Source organism: Brassica napus, chromosome C4, assembly GCF_020379485.1.
Source record: "Brassica napus cultivar Da-Ae chromosome C4, Da-Ae, whole genome shotgun sequence".
In the NCBI taxonomy this organism is placed as follows: domain Eukaryota; kingdom Viridiplantae; phylum Streptophyta; class Magnoliopsida; order Brassicales; family Brassicaceae; genus Brassica; species Brassica napus.
In genome coordinates this window covers 58,792,528-58,806,121 of record NC_063447.1, presented here as the reverse complement: position 1 = coordinate 58,806,121, position 13,594 = coordinate 58,792,528, and the positions used below count along the sequence as shown (strand labels likewise).

The window sequence follows — 13,594 nt, the reverse complement described above, 5'->3', positions numbered from 1 at the left end:
TGGCTAATTGTTAAATATAAACTGTAATTTATAAATTAAATTAGAGGATTATAAGGTTAATTTTGAATTAAAAATAATCAAAGGTATAATGGGACAAAATTACAAAGTCAAAGGTATTAAATGACAAATATGTTCTGAATATGACCTTATTAGCCAATTTCTCCTATACACTTTAACAAAATTATATAAAATATAAGTAAAAGATAATAAAAATATAAGTAAAAGTTATATAAAATATAAGTAAAATATTATTTTCTAAATGTGAGATTTTTTATCAAGAATTTATTTTAGTAAATTATGATTGATTATAGTCAAAATATTGGTGATAAACTGATAATATTAACAAATATTACTATACAAATGTCGCTATAAAGTTATCTTTAATAATTATTAATGGAGTTAAATTTGTTTAAAATTTTTTTGTGATATTTAATATTATATATTTTTACGTATATGATATTTGGAAAAATGTAAAAATACATTGTTAAAAGTATACTTAAGGCATTTAAAAGTGTTGGACCGTCATTGGTAAAAAAACCTACACGAAGTATTTTGAAAACTGAAAAGCAAATTCTTAATAATAGAAAAAATACTATGGATACAAATATATTTTGAAGATCCAAGGTCAAGCACTGCACCATCAGAGAAAGCAATTAGATCTAACTTAAATAGTTGGTTTGAGAAGATTAGGGATCTATGTACATAATTTGTTGATTAAAAGAAAATATAAATTAAAGCTTACAGTCTATAATATTACATTGTCGATTTAAACACGTCGTCTGTGTTTCATCGATCTAATGTAATTAGTTAGCCATCAAAAATTCAAAATAGAATACTTTATTAAGACCATAAGTTCATGGACAAATAGTTAATTCATTTTTGTAGTTGAAAACATATTTGAGTAATATTCATTTTAATTAAGTACTCTTTCAAAAACATTTTTATGACACAAAGTCGTCATCAGCACACTGTAATTACAACTTTCAAACAATATACATCTTTATCCTGTTTAATCAAAATGTAATATAATACTAAACACGAAGTTTTATAAAATCTGATTGAGCTCTTCTCATAATCTTTGACGAATCTCGTGCTATGACTGAATACTATTATTTATTAAAAAGGATTATGGGTGATTGCTGGTGTTAATAGATAAGGCATATATAAGTAAGAAGGTTATCACTGATGAAGAACGCACCTAAGAAATAAAGCAACATGGGGGCGGCGATAAGACTGATGATGTCTAAGTCGTGTTAGACCAATATTATAACAAGTCACCAACTACTTCTACGTCATTTGGATCGGTTCTCCACATCGCACACCACACGCCGTACATGAAATTAATTACTTTCGAGTGAGCAATCTTTTCTGATCGCTAGCCTGCCGGGCCGCCCCCGCGATCAAACTATTTTGGTCTCTCATGTATTTTCCAGCACATAGATATCTAAGACAAGCTTTGTTTACTGTCTGTGTATTTATGAAGATCCTGACTCATGAGTTTGAGTACTAATTCAAAATGTTCTGATTTCTTTGGAAGAAAGTATGTGTGTAAGTCTGATAACTTTCTGGATGGGTTATTAACAAACACAAATTATAAAACTATACGTGAGTTGGTTAGTATAAATAGTAAATTTGATTTGGTTTTGGAAACATGTTTGAATTCAATTTTTAATCAAGCATTCAGATTTCAGCATTATTTTAAATGCACATACATATGTACTGCGTGTTACCTTTATCCATATTGATCCAAAAAATAAGTAACTATCAACACAAACTCTAACCAGTCATTATTTTCGATGATAACAATTTTTATCATAAATGAATTTTAAAATCAAATAACATTTGGAACAAGAATATATAACATGGTTTAGAGTTTACGGAAACGTATGGGTTTCGATCCAAAATATTTTTAGTTAAAAAACACAAATAATAAATTTGTATAATATACACAATAAAATTGCACCTTTTGCAAGTGCATGAATTTCACACAAATTTTTATCTGTCCTTATGCGAATGTGAAAGACACTATTGTTGACAATTGTCTTTTATCACTCTCGAAATGTGAAAGACATTATTCTTGACTTGCTTAGAAATTAGGAAGTCATCCGCTGGACTTGATTGTTGACAATTATCTTTTCTTTTTCTTTTTGGATGTTCTTAACATCAAATGTTGCCATATATGTGAGTGCCAAACAGAAAAAAACAACATCATTACTAGAAATGTTATGCTTAAGACCATTTTTACGACAACAATGCATTTTAGGCGAAATTACATGAATTGATAACTGAAAAGACTAGCATAGAAACAACTCTTTTACTTTCATAACGTACTCTACCTTTGTTATATATGAAGGAAATGAATCAAATGAGAGAATAATGATAAAACGTAACGTGCGTTCGACCTTGGAATAAATATGTGTGTCCATTGCACTAGAACTATTGTGTTTGATTTGTTCGGTATGTAAAGATCGTCTACAAATTTACAGATCTCTCTCTCTCTCTCTCTGTCTCTCTCTCTCTCTCTCTCTCTCTGTTAAAATAAATATTTTAGAAAAAAATTGTTTCATAAAACCATTATTTTTTATATTTTCTATAGATCAAAATTTTAGTATTTAACAAATTAATTGAGTTTATTGATTTATTATTGGTTAAAAATTATTAAAAATTGTAAAAATAAGTATTTATGATAGTGATTTAATGCATTTTCTTAATGTATGAAAACACTAAAAATATTTTAAGAAACCAATGTAGTATGCTATACCTAGTGGCGATTCTGAAGAAAAACGATAGAATTTTTTTGAATAAGCTAAAGTTATTTTAAGATTTTCATTTTATAAAAATAATATGATGTACATGTTTGTGAGACATAAACAACAATAAATAACATACATGAAATAATTATTAACTTATTGGAGACTTATGTATAGACAAGAAATCATATACAAACGGTTTCAGTCGATTATATATAAGTTGGCAATAAATACTATTTTGATCAGTTCGTGTTTGAAAAGAAAATTCGCAAATATTGTAAGAAATTTTATGCATTATACATTTTAAAAATACTAAAACAACCTAATTTTAGTTGTATTGTATATACGGTTTCGTATATTCAGAACCCGATATCCTGCGTAACTGAATAATGCCCTTTTGGGAAAATTAATGAAACTTTTCAAACTAAAAAAAAAGAACCCGATATATCCTACATACATGTATACGATTTTTTCACGTCACCTTCGGTATCTTTTACCCTTATATAAGAGAGATGATAACCACAACAATCATAACCAGTCATTCATACATATAACTATTGCTCCTACTTTTATCTCCCAATATCTTCCTCTTGCTATAAATATATAATCAGGCCGAAAAAGACTTTTTGTTAAAAGAGATTGTTGATTCTTAAGTTATCAGGATGGAGGAAGTGAAGAAGATTAGTTGTATGAAGAAGGCAATGCCATTCATTTTAGTGATATTGTTACAAGTAGGGCTAGCAGGAATGGACATTCTCACAAAGGCTGTACTAAACGAAGGCATGAGCAATTACGTTCTCGTGGTTTACCGTCATGGCGTTGCTGCCATCATTATGGCCCCGTTCGCTTTCTATTTCGACAAGTACTTTCTATATCCCTTTCTTTCTCAAAACAAAATCCAATGTTTGGTTTAGTTTGAAGATGCAATTGTTCATTCATATTTGCGTTTGTAATATGTAAACGCAAAGTAATCGTCGTGTACACCAACCTTGGCTGTAGTTCGGTTCAAATTGGTAACCGAGTCTGCATTACTATATCTTTTCTTCCACAAAACGATTTATTAAGTACATAAAAAGATCATATAATATAATGTTCAAAAAAAAAAAAAAAAAAAAAAAAAAAGATCATATAATATATATGATATTGAGTTTTTTTAATTGTGTGGTGTTTGGATGTTTACTGTGTTGAAAAAAAGAAAGCATCAAAAAGATAGAATGAGGGGTTGAACGTAAAAATATGACAAAAGGGGTCTCTCGTTAAAGTCCAAAACATTTGTCAGGGTATGATAAAATGATTTTCTGTGGCTTCTGTCAGTGTCATGCATTGTACTTTAGTCAAAAGCTGTTTTTTTTTGTCAACAGTCAAAAGCTGTGTTATATATGTGTTTTTACCCAATTTGGTTTTTCTAAATATTTAATTAGATGATTCGTAAATAACATTTTCTTTACTTTGTTGACATGGTTCTCATACGAGCGCACAGGTCCGTAATAAGGACAACAAATAGTTAAAGTCCAGTATGGTGATGTACTTAAACCATCTCCCATGGTCCATCATTCTGAGAGAAAATATTAAAAAAATGAAAGAAACCATTTTTTCAATGGTACAACATTTTGATGTTAGACCTAATTACTTTTAATTTGCTCTTTAAACTTTTCTATAGCTTTATTTTTTATCTACAAAAATTCAATATTTTTATTTTTACACTTGAACAAAATTATTAATATTTTCATAATACCATTATAAGATTATATAATCATTTTATACTCTTTTAGAAACAAAATTAATGTATATCACAAATATTATTTAAAATAAAATTATTTTTGGGTAAAATTTGTAAGTTTTTAAAATGATAAGCATTATTAGAATTAAAAATAAATATTAATAATATAATATTATTTTTTGAGAGAAAAAATGAAAGAAATCATTGGAATAATTCACACTCATTTTGAGTTTAAATCATTTTGAGAAAGAAAATGATGTTAATCATTGAAGATATCCTAATGGTTAATTTGGTAAATATAACAGGGCGGCCAGACCTAAAATGACACCGATGATATTTTTCAAGATAACACTCCTCGGCTTATTCGAGTAAAATATATTTTTAACTCATTTTTACTTTCTTATAGTCCTTTCTCTCTATCATTTTCCTTTTCAATTCTGATTTTTTTTCAATTTGTTTTTGTATTTTGTGAATGTAATAGACCCGTAATAGACCAGAACCTATTTTGTCTTGGGATGAAATACACGACAGCTACATTTGCAACCGCCTTGTACAACACCTTACCCGCAGTTACTTTCATCTTGGCCTTAATAGTAAGGCTTGAAAAAGTGAAGCTTCGGAGTATGAGGAGCGCTAGCAAAGTAATTGGAACCATGGCTTCAGTGGGAGGAACCATGATTATGACACTTGTCAAAGGTCCAGCTCTCGACCTCTTTTGGACCAAAGGACCCTCAGCACAGAACACAACCGGGACCGATATCCACAGTTCCATCAAAGGCGCAGTTTTGGTCACAATTGGTTGTTTCAGCTATGCATGTTTCTTTATTCTCTATGTAAGGCGATTTATTTATATGCATAATTTAGAAAATACACTTGTAGATCGATTTTGATTATGAATCAAATGATTTTCAGGCGATCACGTTGAAGATTTATCCGACCGAGCTCTCACTCACAGCATGGATATGCCTAATGGGGACATTAGAGGGAGCAGCTGTGGCATTAGTCATGGAGAGAGGAAATCCAGGTGCATGGGCCATTGGTTGGGATAACAAACTTCTTACCGTCACATATAGTGTAAGATTCACACATATACACTAGTAGGCTATATCTCATAGTAATTTAAACTAACTGGTTGGAACGTAAAATGCATGCAGGGGATAGTGTGCTCAGCGCTTGGTTACTACATTGGAGGACTGGTGATGAAAACTAGAGGTCCTGTCTTTGTAACAGCTTTTAGTCCTCTTTGTATGATTGTAGTAGCATTTATGTCGAGCATCATCTTTGCTGAGCAGATGTATCTTGGAAGGTAAGTAAAAATACGCCAAATTTAGCCACGAGTTAAATAAATAATCAAGATTGAAATGAGTGTAATGAAACAATCTTGTTTTTCGATAGGGCTCTTGGTGCGGCAGTTATATGTGCAGGACTATACCTTGTGATATGGGGTAAAGGAAATGATTACAAAGATGCTTCCACAAATCCAACACAAACAAAACTAGAACTAATCGGTAACGAGAAAGACAGTGTTGGTCATGAAATCATCAATATCAGGAAGGAAGAAGAACAAAGAACAGTTGTAGAAACAGTCTAGCTCAACATTATCAGCCCAAATGTATTATATGGAACAACAGATTTTCATTAGTTAAGATTCTTTTGAAAATTAATAGTTTTAATTTCCTTGTTTTTTGCTCAAAAAAGATAAAAATTTCCTTGTTTATTTTGTTACAAAAAAAATCCTTGTTTATTTACTTTTTTCAAAAACATCTGCTCCTAAACATTATTTACCAAGTGATTTGTACATGTGTCATCATTACAATCACTCTAAGAAAAAAAATAATGACATGGCTAACAAAAAATGTGACATGGATCTTTCTTAATTATAACACGGCATAAAATTAATTGTGACATAATTCAATTATAGAAATAAAAATCTAAGATAATAAGTATATAGCCTTTACCGTATTTATAAAACATAAATAAATAATTTAAATATTAGATATGATTTATTATAAACTTGCAAAATGAACAAATTAATAACAAAAAACTAAAAATATTCATTTGTTTATTGGAATTTTATATATTTTCAATATTTCAAATGAGAATTGTAAATGGTACAAATGTGTTTTTTATTATATTTAAATTCTATGATAAATTATTTTGTATAACGCTCATATTTGTGATTTTATTAAATATAATATATACATAGTATTATAATTCATGTTTAAGATACAAAATAATAAAATATAGATAAACATATGTAAATAGTATTTATAGTATTTTTTATTCTGAAAATAAAACTTCTATGCAAACTACTTATGTTTTATATCTACAAAGTTTATCTACTTTTACAAATTTATTTATTAAATATATACTATTGCTTTTAAATAATTATATCATTCATTTTAAATAATATCATATAAATTATTTACCGATTAATTGTTTAAGTGTAAAATCACTTTAAGAAGAAAATGATGACATAAGTTATTTTAAAAATGTAATTATCTGTTGATCATTATAGTACAACAATAAAAAAATGTATAAACAATTTATTTCAGAAAAACAAAATAAATTTTATTTATTTGAACTAAATGCCAATGGAGACTAAAATTTTATAGACTAAATAAAATATCAATTACAGATGATTACTTCATATTTTTAAAATTTACTAAAATTAAGTAAGTAAAAATTAATGTAAAACTATTTTTTAAATTATTATGCCTGCGCATAGCATAGAAAAACACGTGGTAAAATCCTGTTACAACGAGGCCTATGAATTTAACATTAAACACGGCCTATGCATTTCCTAAATCAGGTCAAGGCCCATAGATATTAACGGCCCGTTTTTACCACAACTTTTGTTTCGACGTGTTTCCAGCAGTTTGTACTTTGTAGGATCTATTAAACTTTTTAATGACTTTTGATGGTTGTAGTTTTTATAATAATTTGAATTGAAGGCCCAACATGATAATTTTTTCATGGTCTGGTAGTTGGGTAGTAGGCGCGGTTGATTATTGCGATGTAAAACATACATCTAATTCCTAAAAGAGTATGAACCTAGAGCACAATAGAATCAATAGTTTGCACTAACCACTAGGCCACCACACTTTTGGCATGCTTGTAGACTTGTAGTTCTTGCAGTTTGTCTTTGTTGATATATATTGATTTCCATTGAAGATTTGGTCTTAATGGATGTTTTATTGAACACTTGCGTCTCTGGTGGTTGTTTTAGAGGAATTTGAGTTTTTGAGCCATTATGCAACAAAAAGAAACATTCGCAACCAATTATAATTTTTTCTTATTCCATTATGATTCCTTCTTTTTCTCTATGTATTAGTTTTTTTTTTTTTTGAACTGCACTCTATGTTTTAGTTTTACCATGTTTTTCTTACTTCTGTTATGATTAGTTAGCAATTCTTATCAACTAACAATGATTCCTTTTTTTTTTTAATATATATTTTCGTTTTACTATGAATAGACTTCAGGAATTAGATCCGTAACATTGGCCAGGACGCGATCAGATAATGTCAATAAGATTCTAATGGGGGACAAGGTTGATGTGGAAGAAACGAAAGAGTATATATACCTCCCCCTACATGTTTGGTATTTTCCTACTTATTTTTTGCATGTGATTTTTTCTAAAGATGTCACTGTATTTCTTATTCCTAGGCTGTGCCAAATTCTAAGGGCCCAGCTCTTGCAGATGAATATGGAATCATTTTCTTGTCTTATCATGCGGTACTTGCAACCAACTTGCAGAAGACTTAAGTTTTACTGAAAATAAAATAACTGGTAGCCTAGTGGCAACCTCCTATATCCACATTAGTTTTAGGTTCGATTCTCTCTATGAACTAAATTATCATTACTTAGCCAGTATGTAAGTAGTTTACATGGTGGATCGTAACATATGATCGGTTCACTCCATGCATTATTCGGAAAATATTCTAAATTCAGATCATGCAATGTGATAGCCAGTCAACTCTGTAGCACTAAATGCGTTATTCCCCGGGCTGACCGGATCAGACAATAAGATTTATCAAAAAAAAAATTCTACTCAAAATAATTCTTGGAGTATCAATTATATCTTCTTACTCTTTCTTAATCTATACTATTATTTCAGAAATGAATTTGCTGATTTGTCATTTTATCCATAATTTTAGGCCATTTTATTTATTTATCATGTTTTTATTAGGTTTTAGCTAAATCATTGATTTATTATTAGTTTTTAGTTGAATTATTAATTTATTAATTTAAAAAAATACCCTTATTGAATATTGTATATAATTTAAATGAATTTTATTTTAATAATATTAATTTATATGTTATATTAAATATTTAGTTAATTTTTCTTATTTGTCATATTTTTTATTAGGTTTTATACTTTTAGTTGGGTTATTGATTTATTATTAGTTTCTAACTTATTCACAAATTTATTAATTTAAACAATACCCTTAATGAGTTTTATATATAATTAAAATGACTTTTATTTAATAATATTAAATTTATATGTTATATTAAATATTTTATTATAAAATAATCTAATATAATTATCAAAAAACATATTAAAATAAGATAAGTTATATATATATATAGTGTGTTGCTATCTGGAAACAATATTTTTATTATAACAGTTAAAAAATTAAGATACCAAATAATTTATAATTAAATACAGTATTAGTCAAGAAAAAACATTTCTATAAAGATATTTTCTAAACTATTTCTAAGATATGAGTATTTTTTAACATATATTTTGATGTTTGATCTATGAAAAAATATTTAGCATATATCAATATTTTGATGTTTGATTTAACTATTTGAAAACATAAATAAAAACTTATTATGTTGGTTTTAAATTAGTAAGACAAAAACTAATAAGAAGATTATGCCCACATGTGCGGGAAAAACACCTAGTTAAAAGTATAAACTAGGTGTTTTGGCTGCGTTTGCGGCCTTAATAATTTTATAAAAATTTGTAAATGGATATATTATCAATTCAAAAACCATTAGAAGAAATTATTTTCATGCTTTTGAAATATATAATAACTAATTAAATATTAATAAAATTGTATACAATTTAATTAAAATATTTTTATTACGTAAAATAAACTTGAAAACATTCATATATACATAAACTATATACGTGGATTTATATTTATTTTAAAATATTCAAAAGATTATGATGTAAATATTTTTTGGATAATATAATATAAATTTTTTTAAAATAATGATGATTATCAAGGGGTTTTTGCCAAAACTAACCCACAACTTGATTTTAACCCCAAACTTATACCCAAACTTGAATCAAATGCAAAACTAACCTAAAAGTCTAGTGAAATTACAGCTCAGCCCCTTGTGACTAAACAAAAAAACAGAAGCCATTTTTACGAATATAGCCCTAATAAATCGTCTGAGATGTTGAAAGTCGTCTGGACGACTGAAGTGTAAGTCGTCTGGTACCGGTTTATTTTAAAAATAATTTATAAATCTTGTAAAAAAATATTTTGATGCTTGAAAAATAAAAATCAAGTAATTATAAACAGTTTTAAGTGATATAAATTAAGATATGATAAAATTGATTTGTTTTGAAGATAAATGAGTGGAAGTAGTGAATCATGAAATACTTTGGTTTAGGAGTTTGGCAAACATATGTTGTAGTATTGTATGTATTGTTAGGGTTAGACTTTGGAAAACTAAAATGTTTTTTTCAAAAATTAGTTTTCACCTATATGTGTTTATTTATGTGTATAGTAAACACTTTTCAAGTTTGATTTGATTTTATGAAGTCTTTAATTAGATAATTAAGTTTAGGGGTTATGTTTAGGGTGTGGACGACTTATATTTCAGTCGTCTGTTGAATAATTTACTCGGACAACGTATATTTTAGTCGTCTGTTGAATAATTTACTCGGACGACTTACATTTCAGTCGTCTGGTGAAGAAATTAAAACAGATGACTGACATGTAAGTCGTCCAAATATTCCAGCCTAAATTTTTTTAAAAAAATTATTTTTCCGCTTAAATAATTTAAACCAGACGACTTACTTGTAAATCGTCTGGAAAGTATTCTATTTTAGTTTCCCGCTAAAAATATTTAATTTCCCGCTAAAAATATTAAACTCTTCTGGACGACTTACATGTAAGTCGTCTGTTTTAATTTCTTCAACACACGACTGAAATGTAAGTCGTCCAGGAAGTCGTCTGAGTAAAAAATATTTAATCTAATTGGATTTTTTGTCTCCCTATATAAAGAAAATTTTACACATTATCTCTCCTCCTCTCAAATGGCTGCAACAAAAATGTAATGTTCATCATTCTATAACTCTCCAACCTCTCTCTAATCTCTTTGACTTGAAAACACCAAACTTTATATGAATTTTTCAGTTTTGTCTCATGTATTTCTTACTAATCTATCTCTTTTACAGGTTTTTAATCAAATGGTACTCATCTTCCATTAATTTAAAGGTAAATCTATTAATTTTAGATATGTATTTTTGTGTGTTCTATAAATGTAGATTTATCTAATCTTCCACTCATTTTCTCTATTTTTAAGTCATTTGAACGTTTTTGGATATGCAGGTTTTTCAGATCTGGATTTGATATGCAGGTTTTTCAGATCTGGAAGACTTCTTGGACGACTTACCTGTTAGTCGTCTGGAAGTCGTCTGGAAGTCGTCTGGACTTCCAGGAAGTCTTCTGACAAAGTCGTCTGGACTTCTTGGAAGTCTTCTGACAAAGTCGTCTGGACTTCCAGGAAGTCGTCTGGACTTCCAGGAAGTCGTCTGGACTTCCAGGAAGTCGTCTGGACTTCCAGGAAGTCGTCTGGACTTCCAGGAAGTCGTCTGAACTTCATGGAAGTCTTCTGACGAAGTCTCCCTTTCATAATAGATCTGAGCGTTTTGGTAAGTTTTTATGTCTGATTTTTCTTCATTTGAGAACTTCTTGTTGTATAAAGTTCTTACTTTTTTCCCAAACTAAAACTCTCCAAACCCACTCTAATTTCTTTGACTTGAAAACACCAAACTTTATATGAATTTTCCAGTTTTGTCTCATGTCTTTCTTACTAATCTATCTTTTTTGCAGGTTTTTAATTAGATGATACTCATCTTCCACTAATTTAAAGGTAGATCTATTATTTTTAGATATGTATTTTTGTGTGTTCTGTAAAGGTAGATTTATCTAATCTTTCACTCATTTTTTCTGTTTTTAAGTCATTTGAACGTTTTTTGATATGCAGGTTTTTCATATCTGGATTTAATATGCAGGTTTTTCAGATCTGGAAGACTTCTGGGACGACTTACCTGTTAGTCGTCTGGAAGTCGTCTGGACTTCTTGGAAGTCTTCTGGCAAAGTCGTCTGGACTTCCTGTAAAGTCGTCTGGACTTCCTGTAAAGTCGTCTGGAAGTCGTCTGAACTTCCTAAAAGTCTTCTGACAAAGTCGTCTGAACTTCTTGGAAGTCGTCTGGACTTCTTAGAAGTCGTCTGGACTTCTTAAAAGTCGTGTGGTCTTGTCTACTCAAGTGGAATCCAAGCTTGTCTTTGTAGAGGAATGATCTATAATAGTTTTGTTTGTGGTCTGTTTTGTGAATTGCATGTCTACTCTTTTAGTTGTGAATTTTTTGTAAAATCAGTAATAATGTTTTCCAAGATGTATTAAATGTGCTAACAATGTGTTTACACATTTACAAATCAATGAAATAATAGACTTCAGTAGCCTTTTTCTTATCTTTGGATCTCTCATATGCAATAACAAACTCCAATGGCCTTTTTCTCATCTTAATAAACAAGAATGTTGGTAGCTTTATATTGATACAACATTTTAAGAAGTATTTTAACCCTTCTTCCAACTCATAACAATAGTCATCATTATTGTCTATAACAATAATACTTAAGAGATGGAAACAAACAATAGTAACTAGTCAAAGCATATCATATTTTATTATAAGTTTGCGTTGAAAAACTTAGTCAAATTTAGTAAAACTAAGGGAGAGAACATATTTTGTAAATATGAGTTTTACATATCTTGAAGTTACTTATCACTCTTAAAAATACAAGTTATTCAAAAACTAACGTAAAAGACTTAAAAACTAGCGGAGAAGACGCGGACGACTTCAATCTAAGTTGTCCAGACGACTAAACTATACGTCGTCTGGTCAACACAGAGGTTATTTTTGCAATTGACTTTGAAATCTGTTATTTCGGACGACTGAAAAAATAAGTCGTCTACTATTGTTTGGCTAAAAAAAACTCCAAAAAAGCTAGACGACTTACATTTCAGTCGTCATAGGTTAGTTTTGCATTTGACTGGATAATTTCAGAAGTTTGACTTTTCTGGACGACTTACATTTCAGTCGTCTAGTGAAAATTAAAATAATATTATTTTTTTAAAAGTAGACGACTTACAGTTAAGTCGTCATAGGTTAGTTTTGCAATAAAAAAAAAACTTCAAGATTTAATTATATACAGACGACTTATAATTCAGTCATCCACGAGACGACTGAAATGTAAGTCGTCCAGGATTTACGAGGTTTGACCAGAATCTCAGAAAAAAATCCTGGACGACTTACAAGTAAGTCGTCTCGTGGACGACTGAAGTATAAGTCGTCTGTGTATAATTAAATTTTGAAGTTTTTTTTTTCAATTGCAAAACTAACCTATGACGACTTAACTGTAAGTCGTCTACTTTTAAAAAAATAATATTATTTTAATTTTCACTAGACGACTGAAATGTAAGTCGTCCAGAAAAGTCAAACTTCTGAAATTATCCAGTCAAATGCAAAACTAACCTATGACGACTGAAATGTAAGTCGTCTAGGTTCTTTGGAAATTTTTTTGAAACCAAACAAAAACAGACGACTTAACTTTCAGTCGTCTCAGGTTACAGATTTCAAAGTCAATTGCAAAAATAACCTCTGCGTTGACCAGACGACTTCCAGGTAAGTTGTCTACAGCCAGACGACTTCCCAAGTAAGTCGTCTGACGAACAGATCTGGAAAAAAACTCGATGTCATACCTTAAATTGGTGAGATAAGTTCCTTAGCATACATAAGGCTTCTCCAAGCACACAGAATCACAAACGAAAGTAACCCACCCAGAATCGTTAGCTTCTATGACTCTATGAACCATAAAAA

General features: G+C 29.3%; 1 protein-coding gene across 2 annotated transcripts; it reads left to right on the top strand.

Moving 5' to 3' along the window:
- Positions 1 to 3,197: 3,197 nt before the first annotated feature.
- LOC106447372 (WAT1-related protein At2g37460) lies at positions 3,198 to 6,464 on the top strand. 2 transcript variants are annotated; one of them, XM_048755104.1, is made up of 6 exons: positions 3,244 to 3,612; positions 4,776 to 4,838; positions 4,952 to 5,303; positions 5,383 to 5,544; positions 5,625 to 5,776; positions 5,866 to 6,453. In XM_048755104.1, exons 1-6 carry the CDS (start codon positions 3,413 to 3,415, stop codon positions 6,059 to 6,061), a joined length of 1,125 nt encoding a protein of 374 aa, XP_048611061.1. In that variant the 5' UTR covers positions 3,244 to 3,412; the 3' UTR covers positions 6,062 to 6,453. The 2 variants fall into 2 exon arrangements, with proteins under 2 accessions (XP_048611062.1, XP_048611061.1); XM_048755105.1 differs by lacking the exon at positions 4,776 to 4,838 and having other exon boundaries at positions 3,198 to 3,612; positions 5,866 to 6,464.
- The last annotated feature ends 7,130 nt before the right edge of the window (positions 6,465 to 13,594 follow it).